General features: G+C 44.7%; 1 protein-coding gene across 1 annotated transcript in view; it reads left to right on the forward strand.

Moving 5' to 3' along the window:
- The window catches only part of LY86 (lymphocyte antigen 86), a 65,322-nt gene extending 46,238 nt beyond the window's left edge, over positions 1-19,084 (forward strand). The window contains exons 4-5 of the mRNA XM_028513444.2: positions 14,685-14,737; positions 18,665-19,084. Of these exons, the coding sequence (XP_028369245.1) occupies positions 14,685-14,737; positions 18,665-18,748 (137 nt within the window). The 3' untranslated portion in view covers positions 18,749-19,084. The remainder of the gene's footprint in view (positions 1-14,684; positions 14,738-18,664) is intronic.
- The last annotated feature ends 7,311 nt before the right edge of the window (positions 19,085-26,395 follow it).

A 26,395-nucleotide genomic window follows, 5' to 3' on the forward strand; every position in this document is an offset into this window, starting at 1 on the left:
TAAATTAGAAACTCTTGGCTTGGGGCTTAGAATTCTATATTTTTTGAGTCCTTTAAGACACTGGTCAACAAACTTTTTCTGTAGAGGACAAGAGAGTAGACATTTCAGTCTCTGCAGACCGTCTGGGCTCTGCTCCACTCTGCTGTCACAGTGTGGCTGGGGCTGCAGACCACGCAGAAATGGCAGGCATGGCTGCGCACCTACAAAGCCTCATGAGTACTATTGTCTGAAATTAAACTTCATATAGTTTTTCCATATCTTGAAATATTATTCTTCCTTTGAGGGTCTCTCTACCCTTTAAAATATAAAATCCATTCTTAGCTCACAACTACCTAGAACAGGCATTGGGTGGGATTTGGCCCACAGGCCATAGCTTGCCAACCCTGCTCTAGCTGGTTCCATTGCAGCTGAAATCTGAGAAAGACTGCTCTAAGGTAAATGAGAGTTGGGGCTCTTAACCATGATTATTGAGCACAGGTACCCTCGGGCTTTTACTTGATGAATATCAACCTAAGGATCAGGAAAAATTCAGATCCAGAGGTTACTTAGGAAAAATGTAACAACTTTACTTTAACTCTGCTTTGATGGTGCGAACAGTTTAGGTTTGAAGCAAAGAAAGTGGACAGAACACAAAGACTGACGAGAGTCAGCTAGCAGGGAAGAAAGAGCACCTTGTGAAACAGCCAGAGAGCAGGACTGATTGTCTCCGCCCTGCAGCTGCCATTTACAGGCTGGAAATAGGCCCGTCTTTCTGGAGGACCACCTAATCTCTGATTCTCAGCTATAAAATAGGAGTAACCACAATTCTTTGTTGGGTACTAGTAGAAAACGAAATATTAAAAGAGGTATAACATGCCTGGTATGTTAGACAGCATGCAATAGACATGGCAATGGCGTGTCTCTGCTTCCTCCGCAATCTGAGGGACCTTGAGGCAGGGGGCAGAGCAGCTTAAGTAACCCACGGCTGCTTCATAAACATGGTCTAGGGTCTTCCATGGAAATAAGCCAGAGGTGACGATTGGCTCAAACCAGCTCACCCGAAGCCGGGAGCAGCTGGCACAATACTCTGGCCTGCTCAGGTCCCAGGATTTCCTCACTGATGACTGAAGTCTTTTCTTCTTGTGTCTCTTTGTCTGTTTGCTTTCCTCACCTCAGTCTAAGGTTAGCCCCTGACATTTCCAGTTTCTAACCCTGGCTTGACTACTTTTCAGAATAAGTGACCGTGGGACTGTCCATCCCCTTCAGGGAAACCTGATGCCTGCCCATGGAGGCGAGGTCTATCCCTGTGGGCACAACAAGATGATCCCACTATCGTCTGACACAGGGACTTTTCCCAAAGTCTGGGTTTGTCCGCACTAAATAACACCACACATGAGACTTCCACAGGCCTGTCTAGCTGGGAAATGAGTTGAGTTCACACAGAGCTCAAGTTTGAGTTCACTCTTTTATTCTCTTCTCATTTATCGAATAGTCAACACACCTTGATGTCCATTCTCAATAAAATGGGGTTCATTTTGCTCAACAAGTTCCCTAGGATATCCCACCTCAGTAAGAGGAGAGTGAAACAGCAAGTGAAATAGGACAAAAGTTTATTGTAGGACTTATAGTCTGGGAAGTAGGAACAAGCCCCTCCAGGATATTCTCTACCCACATAAAACACACAGGGTAGGGGAATTACTCAAAGAACAGGGTGGCTCATGTTTTGACTGTCTAGAATATGTTGTGCAGAAAGGAGATTCTCAGATGGAAATGAACCTGGATATTTGGACAAAGATCCAGATTAAGACCATAAAGTAAATAGAATGAAGACAGGATTTTTACTCTTGATGAAAAAAAGACACATGGACTGTTAAATTTGGTTCTGCCCAAGCTGCTGTGAGTTCCAGCCAGGGTGGGTCAGCTGAGGTGACAAACATTGGTTTCACAGACTAAGTAATAACTGGTTTTCACAAACCATTTGTTTTATGGATTGATTTTCAATTATACATACCTTCTTACCAAAACTGACTGAAATTAGAGGCTTGGAGGAGTTAAATGAGTCAATCGAGCACGCGTGTGCGTGTGTGTGTGTGTGTGTGTGTATACATAGAGTATGATCAAAAACTAGACCTGTTGGTCAAGGACTCTTCTTTGAGGCCTTGATAGCGGTGATTGACACAGTTGAAACATGATGGAAACCTGAGAGGACTTTGCCTTATTATGTGTGTCAGAATCCCAGAGTGATGCAAGAGACAGCAGGCCCCATGAGAACTGCAGGTGCGCGGCGCACCTGTCCCTGTGCGTGTGCGCTAACCCCTTTCGGTAGGAGCAGAACCTACCACAAAATACACATGCCAGATGTTGATTTACTTCACTTCATGCAGTTTCTAAGCTGCAGGAAAAAATTGGTTGGGGACTTAATTTTAAATGCATTTGGAAAACTTGTAATTAAATATTACCATGGCACTTTTTGCTGGCTGAAGAATTCTGTACTTGAAAAAATAATTGCTCCCTGATTTATTTTTTTTGTGTAAATCTGAACTTTTCTACATTAAGTCTTTGTTCAAAGTGGGGAATATATCATAATTAGGTGAACTTCATTATAGGACAGAGTAGATCCTCTGAGAACTGTATTTAAAATCTGATGTGACATTGCCCACAAGGGAGATATTACCTCTGATAACAGCTAAGGGATTCTGCAATACTCACTAATTTTACATATACAAATAAGACCAAGATAAAGACATAGTGGACATCCACGTTGGCCACTTCCCTTTTTATTAACTAGAAGTGTTTCTCATCCGTCCTGGTTCAGGCTGAACACCTGCGTCTGACCATCCTCAAAGTATCATTAATTGCATAGCCTTCTCAATCTTGCCATCTATAACTATTCAAAATTCAGTCCTACTAGCAATTCAGATTTCTTTGGCTAGATTTCTATTGCCCTAGCTAGCCCTGTTTCTACGTGCTCCTTTTCACAGGTCTATAAAATGGAGGAGAGTGGGAAACTGACTCAATTTGGAAAAGTCCCCATGAATGCTCTCTGCAAAAATGCCTTACACATTGCGGTGCTTTAGTAAAAGACAGTGCAAAAACCACCTTCCAGGAAAGTGCTACCTTAATGAAGCTCCACCACTAATCCATGCAGACAACCTGACAACCTCCAAAAAGCACACCCACAGCCATCGCCCCTACAGTGGGCCTTGCTGTTCATCTGTGTTACATTCACCACACAGACATTAACAAATGCATGCCCCAGAAGTGCAGTCATTGGTTTCTGCTACAAGAGAAGGGGAATAAGCAGCTTTATCCGAGGCTGTAATTTTAAAGCACGTTTTCACGGGGGTATCACCTCAGTCCCACCTGTTTTTTCACCTTTAATTTCTGGGCCATTTTAGACCATCTGCTTCTACAGGATCATTTGCTTCAGGTTTTCTGCTGTACTGGTCCCTCACTTTATTCTCACTCTCCCAATCCCAGGTTCTGTTTCCATCCTACATCAACCATGCCTAACAGCCCCGACAACAAAGTGGCTTCACTGGGAACGCGTGGTTTCACTTCCCATAGATGAATCAATGGATCTGTAGGGGTAGTGATGGTCCTCCGTCACCTGGGAAATTGTAGAGTTTTTCCCACCATCATCACTGGCACTGTCATTCTGTGATGGTAGGCAGCATGCTACCAAAACCAATATTATTCTTTTTTAAGACTTAATTTGTTTATTTTAGACAGAGGGAAAGAGAGGGAAAAAGAGAGGGAGAGAAACATCAATTGTGGTTGCCTCTTGCATGCCCCTTATTAGGTACCTGGCCCACAACACAGGCATGCACCATAACTGGGAATCAAACCAGTGACCCTTTTGTTCGCAGGCCAGCACTCAATCCACTGAGCTGCATCAGCCAGGGCACCAATATTATTCTTAAAGAGTGTTCTGTTGGCCACCAAATCACACTGCAGTGCTGCATCAGAAAGCAGGGGCCTAGCCTGGCTCAGTGGTTCTCAAACTCGAGCATGCGTCAGCATCCCCTGGAGGACCTGTATAAACCACACAGTGTCGGACCCATACCCAGTATGCAATTCAGTACATCAGGAGAGGAGCTTGAGAATTTGCATTTTCTACAAGTCCCCGGGTAAGGTTGATGTTACTGGTCCAGGGACCACACTTTGAAACCACCAGGTTAGCACATAATAAGCACAGGGTTTGAAGCTAGACCTGCAGAGCAGACCCTTACTGCCACTTATTATTATGTGACTTCAGGCAATTTACCCAATCTTAGTAATTGCATAGCCTTAGTTTCTTCATCTGTATGATAAGGAAAATACAAATAATCTTGTAGGATTGTTATAAAGACAAAATGGGATAACATATATAAAGCCATTAGAACAGAGTTTGGCACACAGTAAGTAGTGAATACGTGATAAATGGTTGCTACTTCACGAGCCGACTGGGGATTTCTCAAGCAGGGGCACTGAGTCCCTGAAGTCATCCATCTCAGAGTGGAAGTCTGCATTTTAACAAGGCTTGGAGAGACAGCACAACCTTTGAGGTGTTTTTCCTGAGAAGTAGCAGAAACTTGACTTTCATCCAAGCTGCATATTCTCTGACGGCTAACAAAATGGGGGCTGCATGGCCCACTAGCAGCTCTGGGGAGAGAGCCCCGTTTGCAGCTTCTCATGGACTTGGAAAGTGGAGGCAGCAGCTCCTCAGCCTGCCGCCTCTCTTCTCTTCATGTTTTATTCTTTGTCTGCATGCTTTAAAATATTTCAAGCAGCAGTGGATCCCTGCTTGTGACTGCCACTGCTAAAAATTCAGGGAGAATCAACAAAAACGGTGGTTTAGTATTGAATTAGCAGAAAATACCTATTCTTCCACTGCAAAAAAAAAAAAGAACTAGAAGCAATGGTCACCTTAGAGAGGACACCTGTAATGACCAAGCAAAAGAGGACTTTTTCTTGCTAAAAGACAAAACAAAACATGAAAGGAAACACATCGCCTGTTAAAGAATCCTATAGCCCTAGGAGCTTTCCCTCATTCCTCAAATGAAAGCCTATCAGTAAGAGCCAATAATATGATGAAACTGGCCTGTGACATCAATCAAGTCTCTATTTTAGTTGAGCTCAGCATATTGAGACTAATTATGACCTAGGACCAGAAGCATTTTTAATTTTCTATCGTGCCTCCTATGAAATTTCATACATCTGACTCAATGACTCAAACACTTATGTGTAATAGTCATTAGGTAGCTAATTAAGGAGGCCAACTCCCCCTCCTCCACATCACACCCACACTCTGAGCCCACAAATCACTGGTATTTGTATTTTAACAAATACTCCAAGAGCCCTGATGTGTATGGACCCCAGAGGCCCCCAGTCTGAAAAAAGCTACTCTCTGTCACATCGATTTCAGTTTCTAATCACATTGCTCTTTCCTGTGACTGCCCAGGTTTCTGGAGATCAATTAATTCAATGTCTTCTCTTTCCTCCCATTACCATCTTCTTCGTTTTCATTTCTGGGAATTCACTCAGCCCACCAATTCACAAGTTGTATTTTGAGAGTTATGCTAAGTGTTTATCCACAGAAATCCACAAATAGGTTGGTAGAGAAAAAAAACTGGAATTCTCTTTCCTTCCTTATTGCCAGAGTTATGAATCTCCTGAAGGGAACCTGGGCGGTAAAGGCAAAAAGGAGAAATAAAGTTGGAAACAAATCATTTCACTTTTTGCGCCTCAGTTCCTTCTCAATCACTCAATAAATGGCCCTCTCCAGTACAACAGCCACTAGCCACATGTGGCTATTGAGCACCAGAAATGTGGCCAGTCCAAAGTGAGACACACTCTAAATGTAGAATACAGACTGGATTTTGAAGGCTGTGCAAACAAAAGTATAAAATATTTTTTAAATATGTAATACCTGTTATATTGATTATATATTAAAATTATGTTTTTAATATTTGGCTTAAATACATATATTATTAAATGAATTTTACTTGTTTCTTTATTCTATTTTTCAAGTGTAGCTACTGGAAAAATTTAAGTTACATAAATAGCTCACATTTTATTTCTATTAGACAGTAAACCTAAAACTTCACTGTCTAGGATGGTAGCCACCAGTCACATATGGCTATTTAAATAATTTACATTTAAATTAAACTTCAGCTTATCAGTCACATTAACCACATTTAAAGTTCTTAACAGCCACATGTGTCTTGTGGTCTCCACATTTGATGATGCAAGTGTAGAAGAGCCCCATCTCTGCAAAATGCTCTGTTAGCACTCACCTAGTAGTTTCTGTAGTGCTCTAAATGTTTTTTAACAGCTTGACCTGAACTTGTATGTGAAAGTTTATGTTAGAGCTTTTATTCTCTGGCCCAGCTGTAAGCACAAGCACCTTCCTTTCTGTTCAAACCCTAGGTTATGCAGCAGAGATGGCAGCAGCAGGACCGTGAGTGAATAAGCACGGAGGGATTCTCATTTGATAGTTGTAAATGACCCATCACAAGCACACAGCGAATGTTTTAAATAACAGAAGTTGCTCTAGTAGTGAAAGAGCAAAAGAAGATCTCACCAGCCTGCCTGAATGGAAAAGTTAGCATAGGCCAAGCTAATTCATGTAGTAAGCCAAACTCTAGTTAGATACTCAAGAGCTCCCAAGCCCAGTTGTGATTCTGACAAGGACCAAAGCAATGATTCCCAGAACACACTGACTGACTCTATGTACAGCCAAAGGGGCCAAATAAGATGGAAATAATACTGGAAATAAAATTGAGCATGTTCTAACTACTGAGATCCTCTTAGCATGAGAAATAGTCCAATAACAGGGTTACCTGACATGACAAGGAATTCCAAAGTTTGTGAATACAGTTTATCACAGTACACTTTATTCATTTACTATTCAGTGACAGTAAAACGCCATCCAATGGAGTGAAGAAAACAGACCCTGGGGCTAGCTGTGCACCTCTCCCCTCCTTTCCCTGCCCCCTCTCTCCCTTCTCAAACCCACTGCCTCCCTCACTGCCACCCACCCACTCCTGTTCATCCCCTTCCAGGCGCAGCTGTGGTCTTCACCTCCTTGTCCCTCTCTCAGTCCCTGTCTTCTCCCACAGGGACAATCCAAGACATTCACTCTCCTTCCTGCTCTTTAGAGCAGCATTCAGAGAGCAGGTGACAGACAGGGTGTTCAGATTTACCTTCTGAGCTGGGTGGCTCCGTCATCAGAAAACAGGTCCAAACTCATCAGCAGCAGGTTTCTAGGACCAACATCAGCTTAGATTGGCCTTCATGTGAATCAAAAAACATGCATCTTCTACCAGGAAGTGTTCTCAGTTGGGAGGCTCTGCAGCCAAGTCAGAGACAAAGACCTGGGGGTGAATAGTTATTGAGATGTGATGGCACAAAGCAGGAGTGAGAGGTGAGGAAGAGGGACGCAGGGCAAGAAGACAGGCCAGGAAGTGAGGTGTTGAAGAGCTGATGACCAGTGTGGGGACCTTGGGCTCTGCCCCACTGAGACCTTTGGGTATTTGCAGTGTGTGTCTCAGCATCGTCCCTCTGAAGGTTAGGAGGAGTCTGTAGTATTTGATTCTAAGTCTTTTAGGTTGAGGCCTTCCCCATGGGACTAAGTGCCTATACTTCTTGGTTGCCCCACATGGGTGCTCCATAACCCACATGGGGGGCAGATGTGGAGGGGGCAGGCACAGTGGGCAAGGCAACGTGCACAGGTACCAGAACTATCTGCAGGCGGGACCGGCTTACCCCAAGGTGCACAGCTTGGCCAAGTGGAGAGGGAGCTGGGGCTCTCTCCCCACGCTCTGGCTCAGCCAGGCCCAGTGCATGTGACTATATGTGGTGTGGCCACAGGATCACTTCTGAGATGGTATAGGCACACCTATGCCACCAAGTCCTCTGGTGTCCTTCATTCAGGAGAGACAAAAAAGAGAGATGCTTTAGAGAATAACAGGTAAAACGGCCCAGGTGATGAAGAAACTGACAAATTAGGACACACTAAAAATATATAATAAAAAATAAAACTGGGCCTGGGCTTAGCCTAGAGCTACCTTACTCACACTGCCTGGAATCCAGTGAAAACTTGAAACCTCAAGGTTTCCAGGGCCCCTAGGGATTCAATCTACCAGCACATTCACCCTGGAGGCAATGGATGGTCTTCCAAGTCCCCAGCCCTAGGCAAGTTCACTATTAATTTAAATGATGCTCTAACCAACACCCGCCTTTGCACCCTACGGGATGAGAAATACAACACCCTTCAGGGCCAGAGACTGAAGAAAGCAGAGCTCACCTCAGAGAGGAGGAGATGTGCAGCAGGGTGCTGGGACTTGCCACCTGCCAGATTTGTCTGTAAGGAAATTCTGAAGGCAGGGAGAGGAAGGGAGACTATGTTTAGAGCTCACCCAAATGAAGTAATACACTTGCTCCCTCTCACTCCAGAGACAGCACTCTAGGTCTGCCTGGAACATTCTTCCCACCTCGTCCTCACTGTGGGAGCACTGCCCACAGGAGCCATTGTAATGGGCCTTCCTGGACCCTGAGTCCCCCCCCCCCCCCCCCCCCCCGCTCACTGGAGGGCAGGCTGAGGGCTGTTTTCTGCTAGGTCATCACTCTTCCCCAGGCTCTCACTGGACCAGACACAGCAGGTAGGAGAGGGGCCGAATACTGAGTAAATAAATAAATGATAATTATTTTTTAATTTTTCTGAATATACTAATCAGCCTATTTATGATAAATTGAAATCTTAAGTATGTTATACTGTCAAAGCACTCTCATAACGTTTAAAAATTGGACATTTTTGTAGTAAATTTAGAAAATTGGAGGAGTCCTGGCTAGTGTGACTCAGTGGATTGAGCATCAGCCTGTGAACCAAAAGGTCACTGGTTCAATTCCCGGTCATGGCACATGTCTGGGTTGTGAGCCAGGTCCCCAGGTGGGGGTGCATGGGAGGCAACCATGCATTGATGTTTTTCTCCCTCTCTTTCTCCTTCCCTTCTTCTCTCTAAAAATTAATGAATAAAATCTTTTTTTAAGAAATAGAAGACTGGAGGAAATTTCAGTAACACAATAGCAAAGACTAGGAAAGGATGGGGAGGACACCTCACAAAACCCGTGCACTTGATCAGGCCATCTTCGGTACCAGTTACTGAGAACAAAGGACTGGATGGAACCATAGCCCAGAGTCTCATATCAATGTAATCTGAAACCCTTTGTGACCTTTTATTTCCACAATTTTCAACTCAATTTCCTTTCTAAAAGACAATGTGTGCCAACCACATGAAGATCTGGGTCAAAAAAAATTGATTCACAGAAATGACTTCATGTGTTGAGAACTAAGGAGGTGAATTTCTTTAATCCACTACACATTAAAAACTGATAAAGGTTTTAAATGAAGGAAAGGAAGAAGTGGGTACAGATATACTGGGGCTCTTTTTATAGTACTGGAGTGTGAGAATGTTAATTAAAGAAAATCTCAGAATCAGAGAGGATCTGAAAAAGGAAGAAGCAAGAATTTAATTTTAGGTGTTGTTTCATCAGGTTTTAAAAAAAAAAGACAGTTTCATGCATTGCGTGCAGCAATTCTCAGGAACTTCATGGGCCCCCAGAATAGCTCCTGTTGAAAGTGTAAAGTGTTTTATATCTAATAACACCCTCTCACCCCAGTAAAGGACCCCTTAACAATGAAGAGCACAAATTGGCACATCTTTGAACATTAAGTGAGCACAATAAAATGCTTAATATCACCCCAATGGTATTCTTCAAAGCCCATACTCATCCATTTTTCTTAAGGAGAAATTTTTTTAAAAAGAAAGAAAGAAACAGTTCTTAGCAAATTGTGCTTATTGGCTTAGCATAAAGGTTCCCAAAGCTAGTCTCGGGCTGTTCCTCAGCATCTGTCAAGTGAGTTTTTACTATGTCATATCCACTGAACAATAATACAATTAATGACTTTTGTTTCTACCCTACTGGAGACACCATTCTGCTCAGTGAGCTCACATATAAGTTCTTAAATCCTCTTAATGCCCTGCAGGACAGGCATTCCTATTTCTGCTTTGCCATGTGAGGAAGCTGAGTCACAGGATGGTTAAGCATATTGCCCACCAAGACTTAGCTAGTGAGTAGGAGAGGTGGGTCCTGATTCCAAGTCTGTGTGTTTCTGAGATCAAATCATTTGTACCATGCCACCTTAGAAGAATAAGCAGAAACAAAAAGTGGGTGTAACGCATGTCCACGAGAACCCAGTCAGACCAGACATGGATGGGAACACCCAGTTCCCATCCTTGGACTCTGCTCCTGAGCCATGCTGTTCATGCCAACAGCAGTCAAAATCCCTGAGTTGCAGGAGATAGAAATCTACTCCATTCAACAAGAGCAAAGGCATTTTCTCAAAAGGAGTCACAGAAGTCACAGTAGTCACAGGAGTCAGTGAGAAGGCTGCTATGCCAGGCAGAAAGTAGGCAGCCCTAGAGGCTGATGAGTTAAAATGAAACAAACTGTCTTTTGCCAGAATAGATTGGTCCCAAGTTTCTTTGTCCCTCTGCTCAGACTGTCCTGGTTTGGGTCAGAGAGTATCCACTGGGAAAGAGATAATTTTCTAAAATGAAATCATGTACTGGGAGCTGGAGCACTGTACTGCTCAACTCCAGGGGGCACCACTCACATGGACTACAATGTGAATGGTACGCCCTCCTGTTGTGCAACACACCAGAGGTACATATGAATCCCAGAGAAACCCCCTGAATGCTTTGCACTTGTTGGATACACTGCCCACCCACACCACACACTCCTCACACAAGTAACTTTCTGTATAGTTGAGTTATTGTATCTTTTTCAGGTGCACTGGAAGATTCCTAAGGATAGGATCCAGAATATTAACATCGCTATTTATAACACCCTATCATACAGAACAGTAGTTTCCAATAAAACTCATTACATCCACAACCAAATATATGTTTCATTTAAAAAAATGTATGGACCAGTATGCACAGTGCAATAAAACAGGAACATCAGCCATCTGGCACACACCATGTTTGCATGTTTTCCTTGCAAGTTATCAGGAATTGACCATGCAGGCAGGGATAGATATGTTGAGGACATGGGCATTTAACAGAAGCCAAACTCTGTGTCAAGAACAATTGATCGTCTAGTAGAAGTTCCATCTTAGATTGACCTGGGAAGGCCTTTTTAAAGGATTATCCCCAAATGCCTAGCATTGTTCCATGTGGACAGCTGCTCATGCACCAGCCATGCTGCCCCTGGCCCCAAACCCCTTTAAATGTGGAGTTTGGACTGTCTCCAAATATTTACGGAATAGGTGCTGTGTGAAGCAGGAAGTCCCTGTGTCATTAAAAGAGCTCAGTAACTACCACCAATAAGCATTTATTCAGCTCCATCCTCCTCCACCATCCCTCCACCCTCACCACCAGGTTGGTTCATTCCCTATCCAGTCTCTGGTGTCAGCATATCCCAGTCCCAGGCCCTTTCCACTGGTAGAGGACCACAATAGCAGGAGCGAGAATGAAATTGGTTGGCAAACCTGTGTCCTGACTCTGGATCTCCTCATTCTATAACCCCATTCAATAACCATACATTACACCCTGCTGTGTGTTAGACTCTGCAGTATACTTGGAACCATGCAAACAAGAAAGCATGAGAGCCCATTCTAGAGAAGGAAACAATCCTGTAACCAATGATTATAATTCTGGGTGGTCAATGATTCAAAAGTTTCACATAATATTCTCATATACTACTGTATCCAGTACCTAGAAGAATGCCTGGTATATATTAGATGGACTCCCAGTAGTGTGGAGTGATGAATGAATATTTTAATGGCAAATACTTACTGGGTGCTTACCAGATGCTATTATAAGTTTTACATGTATTAACTCACTCATTGATATTCATAAGAACCCTGTGAGGTAGATGTTATTATTACCCATATTTTATGGTAGAGAAACTGAGGCACAGAAATGTTGGGTGACTTGCCTAGTTAGTAGGAAGAAGAGTCAAGATTCAAGCTCAGCCCAACAGCCTGGCCCCAAAACCTGTGCTTTTAACCTCTGTTTCTGGCACACTACATGCATGGTGCTGGGGAATCCCAGAGGAGGCACTCACTATCTTGTCCTGAGGAGCCGGACAAGATTCCATCCTTTCTGCTGACTGCAATATTGACATGGATGCCTCACTCAGGACCATGATGCCTCAGTGCCTTAACTTCCTTACTTTCAACAACCATTTCCCATCATTCCGCCTCAAGCACTGCCTCCCATGTCAACTCTGCATCTTATCATCGCCAGTGAATGCACCACTTCTGAAATCTCATTGCTAAGCCTTCCGCCCTCCTGCTTCACCATATCATCCAGCTGCCTATTCTAGGACCTTAACTGCAACACTAGACAATTCAAGTGATTCCACCACTGTTTTTGCTATTAATCAACTCCTCCTGCCTTCATTTTCTTCCTTATTGTGCTTAGATTCCATGCTGTTTTTGTAAGCTTTCCACTGAATCTATTCCTAGCAGCCTTGCCTTTCTCTCCTTATCATTTTTGTCCAGAAAAACTCAGATCCAACCATCTACCCTCTCTAGTTTTGCATCAAAGCTACTGAATATTGCTGAGAAAATACACATCTGAGATAACCAGAGTATCTGTAAATTCATGGCCACAAACCTCAAAAAAACACTCAATACTGCCTACTACGATTTTCAAGTAAAATACTTCCCCACCGTCCATAACTATTATATACCAGTTTCTTACTCCTCAGTGGACCAGAGTCCTCACCCTCAGTTTCCCCTACATCTTTGCCCATGACCTTCACTGAGAAAACAGAACTAAACAGATCAGCATCCTGCCATTTGTCTATTGGCCAATCTACAAATCTATCTACATCTGAACCTGTTCTGCCTTGTTCTCTCTCCCACAACTGTGGGAACAATCACTGTGCTCCTCTCAAAGGCAAATCCTTCCCCTCCCATCTCCTTAAACACTTCATTCCTTCAGTTATTCATGCTCTTCTGCATCTTTACTTTCTCTGTTTACAAGATCATTCCCTTCAAATGACAAACACTGTGAAGTATCTCTCACCTTAAATAAAGAAACAAACCACTCAACCCCACACCCTCCTCTAGTTGTCACTCATTTTTTCTGCTTCTCTCTGTAGAAAAAATGTCTCACTTCCTCACCTCCAAAGCACTCTTCAACCCACCCCATTTGGGCATTTGTCCTTATCTTCTCCAATGATCTTATCATGGTCACTAGCTGACATCCATGTTGCCAAATCTACTACACACTTTTCTTATCTTAAACTCAGCATCATTCAGCACAGGTGATCATACCCTCATTTTTTTGAAGATCATTCATCTCCTGGCATCTTAGGTCCTACCTCTGGTTGCCGTCCTTTCCACACTCACTCCTTCTTGGTCACCCTGGCTGGCTTCTCCTCTTCTACCCCACTCCTGAAAGGAATGGTTCTGGCCTTTTTCCATTTTCTACCTATTTATTTTATTCTCCTGGGTGAGGGGAGTTTCATACTGTTCTGTGGCCTTATCACCATATGCATGTTAATGACTCCAATATTCATAGCTCTCTCCCTTACCTCTTCCCTAAAATTTCAGATTCATGTATCCAACTGCTCTCAAGGACCTAGAGATAGAGCTCTATTATCACCGTCCCTGCCCCCAGACATCTTCCCCCACAGGCTCCCCAGTCTCAGTAAGTTGCACCCCTATCTACCCAGATTCTCAAGCCAAAACTTTCCCTTGCTCTCACTCTCCACGTGCAACTCATCAGTAAGTCCTGTCCTGATTGCATTCATTTTTCTCCATCAGTATCACCACGCTTCACTGATCCATCACTCATCTCAGCCACGGAATGGGCTTCACTATAGGCTTCTCCACACATTTGTCATTTGGATTTTTACCACCTTTCTCCTACCATGTCCTCAAGGTCCTGAAATATCTGTCTTTCCTCAACGTTCATGATCTCTTCTCAACACAGGCCCCTTTGTCCACTATGCTTCAGCACACTCATCTCCCTTCTGTCCTTCCTTCCCAAACTCTGTTCCATATTAGGGACTTTGTCCTTATTCTGGTGCTCCGAAGTTCTCTTTTCCCAGCTCTTTAAACAATCACCTCATTCTCCTCCTTCAGAGTTAGCTCCAAGGCCATCTCCTTAGAGATACCTTCCCTGACTAGCCATCCTGCCAGACATGGCATCTCCCCAGTTTGTACTTTTAGCAAGCATTTATCGAGTGCTTCCCAGACATTGTTATTAGTGTTTTCCTTGATTCATCCTTGTATTTTTCATAAGTGGATGAAGTGGCACTGTTATTATCATTATTATAACCATCTTAAAAACAAGTAAACTGGGCCCAAGAAGACAATAACTGTCCAAGGTTAAACGATGATCAGAGAGGGTCTCAGGATTTAACCCTGTGCAGTCTGGCTCCAGTCTGGCCTCTTCACCATCACGCCATCTGACTCACTCAGATTACTGCATGTCTCCTTTGAGCACTTTTTACATCTAGCTACTGTCTTGCTTCTCTGTTCATGTATTGTCAGTCTCCTCATTAGAATATAAACAGTGTTTGGACAAAGAGCTTTTTCTTCATCACTGGATCCCCAGGGCACAGTGAGCACAGATAATATAAGAAATCATTTTTGTTTTAAATGGTTGAATAATACTGTGTATGTTTTGTATATTTTTCAGAACAGATTTATTATGCTGGCCCTGTCAATAATCCTGGATTTGATATTCCCAAGGTAAGGTATTGGCTTTCTATTTTGCTTTGTTACTGCTTCTTGAAGCAGAAGAAGGTGGAAGTGATGGGAGAGAAGGGAGGGGAGGAGGAGGAGGAACAGGGAATTAAACAGTTAAGCCTTCATAGGCCATCAGTAAGAAGACCATTCCTCCATAAAGTTGATACCTCAAAGTAGGCACTTTCAAATGTTTAACACACTGATCTGTCTTGTCATCTTGGTATTTAACATTTTATGTCATGTCAGACCCTGGGGGATCTTCTGGGTAGATACTCCCAGCTGGAGGGATGCAGGCATTCTGTCCCTGCAGGACTGCTGTGTCTTTGGGGACTCCATGTGGCTGGAGCTGCCGGGTGTTGGGGAGGCAGGCACAGGCTTGCTGTCATTCGTGCTGGCAAGGCTGGCCATTTAGAGAAAGGAAGAAACACACAGCCATAAGGACTTAAGTGTCCCCCAGTTACCATCCTTGCACTATTATTCATGGGCTGCTACCAAGTAAATAAAGCGCCCATGTCCTGAGCATTCACTTTTGAGCCTCACAGCCAAGAACTGAATTTTCCTCTAATTCCATTTTTCTCAAAATAATGTGAGTTTAATAGATGGATGGACTCAAGAACCTCTGACATAAGCAATACATTTTCAGCATGCTATTTGTGAGAGAATCTTATGGGGCAGTGTAAAAGTAATCACAAAAATGTAATAATTTTATTTTTTTTGTTTTTAACATCATCCTTTCTGTCTTCCAAAACTAGTATGTGACTCTGAAAAATGGTCTCCTTCCCCATATGGAATTTGTTTAAATTAGTTTCAATTCTCCTGTATGTTTCCTTTCTATCCCAGCCTCTGGGCTCCTAAGGTCAAAACCATCATGTCTCCAGATGATCTGGGACTTCCACCAGCACTGTTCTAGCAGCTGGGAATTGTCCTACCTTCCCATCCCCCTCTGGTGTTCTTCTCCAGACTTTCCACTGCAAGCCTTTCAGTATAAATTTAACAAATTCTCATCACTTCTAGAATGTGGGGCCCAAATTCTCCACATAGATTTTTCTTTCAATCTTTATTTGAATTTTTCCCTTCCTCATTTTGTTTCTGACCCCTACACACACACACACTCTGAAGACTGATTTAATATTTGCAAACTATTGATTTCCATCTTCCATTATTGAATTTTTTAAAAAAAATAAACCAGTTCCCTTTAGTAATTGCTGTGAAATAGAGGGCGAAAATAACTTCTTATAGTCATAGAATCTCTTTATAAGAAAATTTACCTGAAATGTAAAAAGCTTTAAGTCCTGGCATTATGCCAGGACACCTGGGTGAGTGCAGTACCTATGTTCAACCAACAACGGCGCTCAATGAGATTGCTGGCCAACATGAGGGCAAACATGTGGCCAGGTCTCCTTGATCTGGGTCTGAGCGTTTAACCACCCACAGACTCTCTTTACCTAATCCTCTTGCCTCTTCCATTCTGAGCCCTGGGCCTGGGAAGCAGAAATCTCCCCAGCCCTGACCCCGCCCCAGCCGGCTGACACCCAAGTAGGACACATGCAGCCTGTCACACGGCAGCAGAGGTAGCTGGAGGCCTTAATCCCCACATGGGCTCCCATGTTGGCCCAGGACCAGCTGCAGGCAGCTCAGGCTTCCCTGGCTGAAGGCCAGCCAGCAAGGCTCAAAGATTTTGCTTCCTAATATGGGACAGAGATAGTGCAAAGCTTTTTGGTTTTAAAAGATCCCCTCCTCCCATCAAATCCCCCAGAGAGGGGATCTGTGCTAATTCTGTACCTGCTTGGCTGAAAACTACTCCACTCAGCAATCAACCTTTAGTGTCTTGGTATTCTTTACTTAACAGAACCAGTCCCTTGGCCCAGATTTCAGTCCTGCCTAGAGCTCTACATCTGTCTATGACTGCTGCTTTCTGAATTAGAATTTGAGACCTTTGGGCTTCTAAAAGCTCATGGGCAACTTATAGGTAAAGCCTGAACTACATAAGTGCCCAGAACTACAAACCCCTAACTCACAAATTCAGTGCTCATTTCAACAGCAGAAAGGCCACTGCTCTCTGTCCCTTGTCCCTGCTCTGCCCCTCCTGTCCTCTATATGTCCTTCCACCTGCCTAGAGTTGGGCACAGTTGCCTAAATACTCTTGCTGGTTAAAGCAGAGTATGTATATCTTATAACTCACAATCCAGAAATCCTTCCTTTAAATACTATATCTTTGCTTAGGTCTATAAAGCAATAATGAAAACTTCATTTTGTTTTCAATAATTGTACAGAGTATGTACTTAAATGCATAGAGAAAGTTAAAAGAAAAATAGATAATGATAATGATGATGATAATGAAACATAATCAGATGCAAATTTGAGCTGGTCTTTACTTATTATTTATTCTCTAACTTTTACAGAGCTTTGGTTAACTAACACTGCTTCTGAAATCTCAACTGGTTGATATTTGAGCAATCAGACCCACAGAAGCCTATACATCACAAAGTCCTCCAGTTAAATGGTGCCTGCGGGCTCCAATCAATCCTCACACCCTAATCACCATCCTGAGCAGAACCTGGGTGTCTTGAATACAGTTTTCAGTGGTGGGAACTGGCTTGCTCCTGGACTTCTGCTAATTGCCAGGAAGCGTTTCTTCTAACAAACACTACCTTTCGCGCAACTTCTACCCAGTCGTCTGATGTACTCCTTCCCTCGTCTTACACAGATGAAACTCCTTTCCTTTCTCTGGTGACAGGCACATCAAAAATGTGCCAGGAGTCTTATGCATCCTTCCCTCTTGGGCCCTTTGCCCTGCATAGCACTACAGTCACCCACCCCGAGCTTTTCTTCTCCAGACTGCAGAGTCTACAGACGCCACATGGGTCCGTGGGGGCTGGGCAGGGTTCTGCTGGGAACAAAACAGATGTGGTCAACCCCTGGGTTCCTTCTGCAGCTCCACACAGGCCTGTGCAGCAGCCACGACACACAGACAAAAGGGTTCCTCTATGGAGTGTTGTTCCAGAAAGAAACCCTAAAAGGCAGCGATAGCGCATGTTGGCTTCATGCAGTAGAATTTAGCTCCCCCAGAAGTCTTCTCTGTCTCAGCAAATGACCCTGTCCTTCCAGTTGCTCAGGTCACTCTTGGAGTCTCCAATCCTTGGAGTCACCCTTAACCCCTCTCTTCCTCTCTCACCCACATGGGCTTCCTCAGAAAATCATGTCAGCTCTTCTTTCAAAATCTATTCAGAATCCAACCCCCAGTCCCTCTCCACCATCTGCTCCAAGTGCTCACCATCTCTCACATGGGCTCATGAAGTCACCTTCTACATGCTCTTCCTGCTGCCAACCTCTCTCCCCACAGCCTTCTGTTAGAGGCAGCCACAGGGGTTCTCCTCTGGGAAAAACACTGTCCTCACTGGCAGCCTCCATCCCTTTCAGAGTCAAAGCCAGGATCCCCATGGCCAGTGAGGCCATCCATGGCCTCATCCCCTCTCTCTGCTCCTGTGGTTCCCTGTCCCTAAAGGCCCACTGACTTCTTCACTCTTCCTGAACATGGGAGCACGAGCCCCCAGGGCAGCATGGTGTAGGCCCGCACCTTCTCTGCGGGGCCTGCCTTGACTACCCTACTTAAAATTGCCAGCTGGCACTCGTCCCATCCGACCCTGCCCTGTGCTGCCCAGCACTCCCATCCGCCCCCCTTCCCTGCTTGAATTCTCTCTGTAACATCGGCATGTGATGTACCACATACATAGCTAATGGTCACATGCATTGTCCATCTCTCCCAGCGAGCCCACGAGCTTCACAGTGTAAGATTTGGTTTGTCTTGTTCTACTTTATCTGCAGGGTCTAGAGCAATGCCTGCACATAGAAGGTGTATGATAACTATTTTCTAAACAGTTGATTGTTCTATAGGTTGCACACCTCACACTTTCCCTGTGTCCCTTTCAGGGAGAATACCAGGTTTTGCTGAAACTGTATAATAAAAACAATCCCATGGTGGCCTGTGCCAATGCTACCGTCATTTGTTCCTGAGCAGCTCAAAAGCACAGTGATCCATCTCATAGGAACTGCAAGCTCTTCAGCCTGAACCTACTGTGCAAGACGAGCCAGTCAACTGCAAAAGGAGCCTCAAGGAGCTTGTTGGATGTGCCAATGCTGACTTCATCCCCAGCACCAGGTGCCCCAGGCTCCACACATGTAATGAAGTGCCAGAAAGTACCTGCTTCTAAGGAGCCTTCTAGTACTCACTGAGCAGTCTTGAGGGTCCATCATTCTTCCCCAGATGGCCACCTCGCACCAAACGCCCTACTTCTCAGCTACTTAGGAGTGCTTCCTCACTTACCCAGAATAAAGAAAGCTGGCCCAAAACCATTTCTCGTGGTTATTCCAAGAATCTGAGTCTAGTCCTGGAGTTATAATGCAGTTTCCTCCAGACACGGTCGGGGGCTGGCACAGCATGCATAATGCTAAGAGATTGAGCAGGACGGTGGCACTGCTAAAGTCAAAGCGCTGGGGATACGTACCCCTCCTTCCCCTGGGCCAGCCCCACACCTCGGACCACAAGGGTGGGGAAGCCGATGAAACCTTGTAATGAGTGACATCACAGTCCTACTTGATTGATAACTGCTGAACAGAACGAACCAGGCCCTGCACTCATACTCCAGGGAGCAAAACAGACACTTTCCCTGCCATCATGGAACTTGCTGTCCCTGAAATATTAAAAAGCCGCACGTTGGCCAGTGGACACATCTTGCCCATGCGGAAACACCACAATGCCTTCCGTAATGAGCAGGGTGCCTGTCTGCTGCCAAGGCTGTTATGGCAGCCCTGTCTTCTCCTGCCCCCAGGATGTGCAGAATTGAATGGTGGGCTCCACAGCCCCTTCACCGTCCTGTGTCCTTCTCCTCGCCCCTCTCCTTCCAGGCTCCCTGCGCCCAACGTGTCTGTCTGGCCCTGTGGCTCCCACTAAGGGGCTAGAATCAGGTGACTGAGTTCATTCGATCATCTTCAGGACTTTCCTATTCCTCAAAGTGCCATTACATTCGAGATTTAAAGAGGGAGAAAATTCATAGTTTAAAAATGTTCATTGATATTAATTATTCTCTGTATATAATTAAACTACCTAGTATAGCAGCCCATGTGCCTGGTGAATCAAAACTTTAAACAAGAATCTGAGGTTTTCTGGGTTATAAAGAGGCAAAATTACAGTAGTGTAGTAATGCCCCTAAATGCTCAGGAGAAAAGACCAGCTGTGGCTGTGCTGGGCTCAGGAGCAAACCTCCACACTCAGGGTGGGACCACTATGTGCTCAAACCGCTAACTGAGTTTCTTATCCTTCACCATTGCCTCTAATGAGACTCATTCCCCTGCTCCCTGCTTGGTAAACACCCCTGTTCTAGCAAAGGCCCTGCATGGCTTCTGGGCACACTTGTGTTCAACAGCTCAGGATGGCGTCACAGCCTTCCGGCGGCAGGGGAGGAGGAGGGGATGAGCTCACTCTTATTTTTCTGCAGCTCAGCTGTTTCCCTTCCTAGTCTTTGCCCTCTTCTTAAAAATTCAACATCGTGTGTACGTGTAGGTGTATGTGAAAGTTTCAGATGCTGTACTTTTGAGTTAAACAAGGAATTTCATATACGGGGCCAACTGTAACCATGACTGAGTACACAGCAGTTGCACTAAGAATGCATGATTTGAGAGAAAAAGAAAGTGTTTTTCTGGCCCAAAATACATCTGTCTTTAGTGTCCTGTTATGGGCCTTAAATTCCACCATGAATTTCACTCTTGCAAGTTGAGAAAATCGCTTACTGTTTACAAGTCTCCCATTGAAATACAAACAGTCCTGGTAGGAGAGGCAGCCAAGATCATTATCTCTCCTGAACACTCCGGCAGAACGTGGTAATTCGGGTGACATTTGGCACTGGCCTCTGGGCAGTAGGCGGTGTAGAGGAGGTGGGCAGCGCCAGGCAGCTCTCTTGGGGGGCACGTCTGCGTGTGCTCCCAGGGGCGGGGGGTGAGTGTGCACAAAGAACTTAATTTACTTCTCATTTTCTCATACACAGAGTTTGCTGCTGTTTCAAAATCATATCAAATATTCTAAAAATTTCTCCTCAATAAAGTCCTCCCCCCCAAAAAAGTCAATTTGGTTCAAGATTATACTGTGCCTCCAGAACCAAACAGCTCTTGGGGAAATCAGCCAGCTGCAGTCACCTGGGGCCTCAAGCCTACACACACACACACACACACACACACACACACACACCTTTTATTTCAATATGCTTTTACTTTTTTATTTTATTTTTTCATCACCTTTTATCCCCTCTATACCCTCGTCTACCTCCACATACTGCTCTCCCCCTTGCAACCTTAACCTCTCTGTGTTTATTTATTTTTTTCTTAAAGGAAATGCCAGTGCCCAAGGGAAGCTTTGCCAGGCTAGGGTCCAGGCAAAATTCTGAAGATTCACTTGGGAGAGTGTGATCACATCACTCAAAATGTTTGGTCTATGAGAAAGAGAGACTCAACTCAATTGGGCTTATGCATATGGGGACCTCATTGATCCCAGTGACTGCTCAGCTCCAGGGTTCAGTGTCAGCCATGGTTTGCTGCAGAGGTTCATGCTACTTTCAGCACTTCACTTCTATTCTTCTGCAGTTCTTTCACCTCTGACCTCCCTGAATATTGACTTCACCCTCAAACAATCTTTTCTATAATTACAAATAATTTCACTTGTGCAAAATACAAAAAAAAAAAATTGAGAGACAACTGTATCTCAACACCCTGCCATTCATTTTGAGTGCAATGTCTTGGGTCACACAACCACTCCTGACCAATCACATTGGTCCTGCACTGATTGGCTTAGCCTTAATCACATGACCCACTCCCCAGTGCTGGATTCAAGTTATTGAATAGCGGAATAGCGGAACCATGCTATTCCCTAAGAAGAAACTGGGGACGTGAAAAAGGTAAAGTGAAAAAAGAGAAAAGATACTAGGAGTCCAGAACACATGTAGAATTACACAGGCCAGTTTTCAGTTCTAACTTTCCTAGCTATTAACTCAGCAAGTGTCTTAAATTCTCTGAGCCTCAGTTTCCTCATCTATAAGTGTCAACAATAATTACACCTACCTCATAGAAATACTGTGATAATCAAATAAAAATGCACATAAAGTGCTTGGAACAGTACCTGTCTTATAACTCAATCAAAGTGAGTTATTATTATAAAGTGGTGCCTCATTTCTTCAGGCTTCTATAACAAAAATGCCATAAACTGGGTGACTTATAAATAATAGAAATTTATTTCTCACAGTCCCGGAGGCTGGGAAGTCCAAGATCAAGGAGGTGCTGGCTGATTTGGTGTCTGGCAAGGGCCTGCTCCCTCGTTCACAGACAGCCTCTCTCTGTCTGCCCACATGGCAGAAGGGGCGAGAGAGCTCAATGGGGTCTCCTTTACACGGTCACTAATCACCTAATCACCTCACAGCGGCTCACTTCTTAACACCATCACTTTGGGAGTTAAGAGTTCAACAAATGAATTTGCAGGGGACACAAACATTAGTCCGTGAGAGGCGGGTGTTCACCTGTGGAACTGAAGCCCTGTTTCCTAGTTTACTTCTCCTACATTATCCTCAAACAGTGCTGGGCCCAGCTCTCACCCGAATCCCACATTTCTTTGTAAGTCCCGAAAAGGTTCCTCGACTTCTTCTAAGTGTAGCTAGTTTTATTAGACCTGCGGTGGGGTCATATTTCAGAGCTATATGCTTGGAGTATTAACTCGGAGAAGTCAAGGAAGACCTTCAGTTACCAGTTTTCCCCAAAACAGAAACATTATAACTAGGCCAAAGGGGCCTACAAAAGGAAATGTGTGTAATATTTAATTAAAGTTGTTTTCTGTTAAAAAAAAGATAGGGATCCAAAACATGAAGAACTAAATGTAATATCTGCAAATTTAACTATTACATCTGCCTTCAGAAAAAATAACCCAAAGTAACTAGCGGGAGAGTGGGAAGGGCCACATCCCGACTTCAGGGGACGTGTGAAGAGAGAGCTAGTCAACTCAGCAGTTCGATTTCAGACTTGAATCAGCTACAGGTTTCTCAGTCAGCAAAGCAAGTTCCTCTAACTTCCCGATCATTTTATCTGGCAAACAGTGGTTCCCGAGGAGTTGGGAGAGAGCCCTTCTACATGCAGCTAGTAAACAACTTCAGTTGTTCCTTTTGGAACTGAAGCCTTCAGCTGCCTTCAAATATACCAGCCTAAAATTGTTTCTCTCCTCTAAGCCAGCTTTTCTTTAAAATGTGTGAAAGAGGAAATTCCTCCACTATCTTGGTCTCCTTACTGCTGAGGAAAATGTACACATCAATGTTCTTTTAGCTGAAAACAATGAGCTCTTCACCAAGCTGACAGTTTTATGGATTCCCTGAAACTGAACCAACGATGGAGGGAAAAAACAGCCTTGCCATTGTACGCCCACATCACTTTACTGCAGCTCCCCTCCCTCTCTTCCACTCAGAAATGGTAGAGGAACATTCAAGAAGAGGCCAGAGAAAATTATTGAAATGATCAAAGGGATACTAAGTATTCTCACATAAAGGTAGACTAAAAAGATTAACATGTATAAGTTGTAGAAAGACGTCTGAGAAGGCAGAACAACAATAACAGCAACAATTTTTTTAAAGCTACCAATTATTTGAGCATTTGCTATGTGTGCACCCTTTTACCTGCATTCAACACTTAATCTCATTAACAGCCCAGGGGTGTTAATGCAGTGACCTCAGGTGCAGAAGAGGAAGGTACCATTAGCAAATGGAGGAGCCTGGCCCCCAGTTCCTGGCTGGGCTCAGCAGGCTGGGATTCAGATCTGTCTGACTGCATCCCAGGCTCACTCTAGCTGAGTGGCTGCCCTGACTATTTGGTTGGAGACTATAGAATAAAAACACTTTATGGTCTCAGTTGTGGGCTTGCAGAATTTAAGTCAAGTAGCAAACAATCTTAAAAACAAAATAGGCTAAAAGGGGTTGGATAAATTCACCAATGAGAGCACAGCAAAAAAAGAAAAAGACTATGATTTGAGTTTCATTATTTGGAAGAACTGCACTATGTTCTTCAACAAATAAATCTTGGATCACTCACTCTCAAACTCACCTGGGTAAATGGACTGGGATAGTCTGGCTTTCTCACTTTCTATTTCCCTTCCTTCCTTCCTTCCTTCCTTCCTTTTTCCTTTCTTCCTTCCTTCCACCTTCCTTCCTTCCTTTTTTTCTCCCTTCCTTCCTTCTGTAAATATTTGTTGAGCACCAACTATTTGCTGGCTACTGCATTGAACAGAATACAAAATCTAGAACATAGAATATAAAAATGAATAGTATATATTATAATCCCTGCTCAAAATCAGCTTATATTTTAGAAAAGAGAAGAAAGAAGGTTTCAAATATTTCTTGTAGTGGGTAGCCCGTGGTGGGTATTATCACAAAAGAGAAGGAGGAGACTGGTTTTATGAACTGACAGATGGCTCAGCGGTGGAGTGCATGGGCACTGGACCTCGAAGGATGGATGGGGCTTTGGAGGTCCTGGTGCCTGTGATATGGTAGAGAACCCCATTTTACACTAAGTAAAGTATATAATACAAGAGATTTTCACCCAAGCACAAGCTTTTCTGTGAATACTTACCTGTGCTCCTGAAACTAAACAGATCTGCCAGTGCTTATACACTGTGGACCAGATCTCTCTCCAGGTCCGCCCCCCACCAAAGGGCCCACTAGTCACCCTCCCGAACAACTCCCTTCTCATGCACCCCTTTCTCACGTGTGACTCCTGTTATCGGAGTCCCCTCCCATGGTGGAAGGTGTGGAGCCAGGCCAGCAGGCAAGGGTTCGTGCAAGGTTCCAGGGGAATGGGTCAAATAGGGGAAGGAGGGAGGGGGGGAGGCCAGTCTGGGAAGGGTGCCTAAACAAGGAGGCAGCACTGAAACCCAAACGAATGCTCCATGAGCGGAACAGACTGCAGTGCTGGGGGCAGGGGGCAGGGAGCAGCTGGTCTAACGGTGATAAGAAGGAGGTGCTGAAAAACTCAGGAAGATGTGGAACCTGCAGGAGCCCCTACATGGGCCCGGTGCAAGGAGGCCTGGAGAGTGGAGCCGACAGCCACTGAGCCTCTGTGTCCTTCAGCTTTCTCCCCACCACTGCTTTGTCAGAGCCTGATGTGGTGCTCCAGAAAAAAAAAATCACACTCAGGAGCCATCGCTCTTACCAGTGTCTGGACCAGGGTCTTTGTGACCATTCCTTCTGTTTCAGTTCATTCAGGCCGCTCTGACAAAAATATCACAGAAGAGGGAGATTACAAACAACAGAGATTTATTTCCCACAGCTCTGGGGGCTGGAAGTCCAAGAGGTCGACAGGCTGGGTATCCTCACGTGGCAGAGGGGAGGAGGTCACTCTCTGAGGTGCCTTTGATGAGGGCACTGATCCCATTCACAGGGGCTCCACACTCATGCCCTAATCACCTCCCACAGGTCCCTTCTCCAAATGCCATCACACTGGGGGTTAGGTTTCTACATATGACCTCTTGGGGACACAAATACTTCCCTTCTAGTTCTCTTTCCAGCTCATCTTTTGTAATGAAATGAAAGGAACTGAAAGACATCGTCATGCAGAAACTCCTCTGTTGGCCCCCTGGTGTCAAGCCCACGCTGGCAAAGCCTGAGCTCTTGATAAGGACTCCCTGCACCAGCTGGGTAACGTCACACCTGGAGGCACTTAGGAGAGAAAGCTGCTTCTCACTCCTGCCTTGCTCCCTGGCCATAGTTTTTCATAATCACATTGGATTTGCCCACTGTTGCCTCCCATGGTACTATTTGTTCTTCATGCTGTGATTTTAAGCCCCTCACTTCCATACCCGAGGGCCGTCTGGTTGCAGTTGTGTTGTTGTTGTTGTTGTTGTTGAACAACAACAGTCTGGTTGCAGTTGTGTTGTTGTTGCTGTTGTTCAATTTTTCATTGGATTTTATTGTTCAATATTTTATGTTTTGACTTTGATGTTTCACAGCCACATCCAGGCCGCCAGAATGTTAATATCAGGAATAGGACACTGAAGTCGTTGCTGAGAGCCAGTGGCACCTGTTCGTGCTCTCAGGGACCTCGCTCCCAGGCACCCTTCATGGCTGGAGAAGAAGCCCTAAAAATGGGGAATTAAAATTCAGCACAACTTTGGAAGGAAGTCAGTCCTCACTTTGGCCAAGCACACATGTCATGTCTGCTGGATATTTTGGGGGTGGAAATGACGACGTTGGCTTCGCCTTGTGTGTGGGCTCCTGGGGGCAGAGACGTGGCAGAGAGGAGGACCTGGCGTCTCGTGTCCTCACCCAGCCACCGGGATGCGTGGCAGAGCCTCCAGGGGAGAGAAGCTGCAGCCAGGAGCTGAGCCAGGAGCTGACTTTACACAGAACTCACAGGAATTCCAGGGCACCGGCAGCATTTCGTGGGGCCTCCGTGGCAATGCAGTACGGGGGCAAGAGGGTGTGGCACAGCTTGGCTGATTTCATAACCCAAGGGGCACCCAGCACAAAGAGGGGACGGAGGACCCGGCCTGGGCTTGGGTACCGCACTCCCCCCTCCCTAAACACACAGCCTGGGAGGAGCATGATGCAGAGTGAAATAGGACAGAGCTGCTCTGGAGCTGGCTTG

Source organism: Phyllostomus discolor, chromosome 5 (assembly GCF_004126475.2).
Source record: "Phyllostomus discolor isolate MPI-MPIP mPhyDis1 chromosome 5, mPhyDis1.pri.v3, whole genome shotgun sequence".
NCBI classification, from domain to species: Eukaryota; Metazoa; Chordata; class Mammalia; order Chiroptera; family Phyllostomidae; genus Phyllostomus; species Phyllostomus discolor.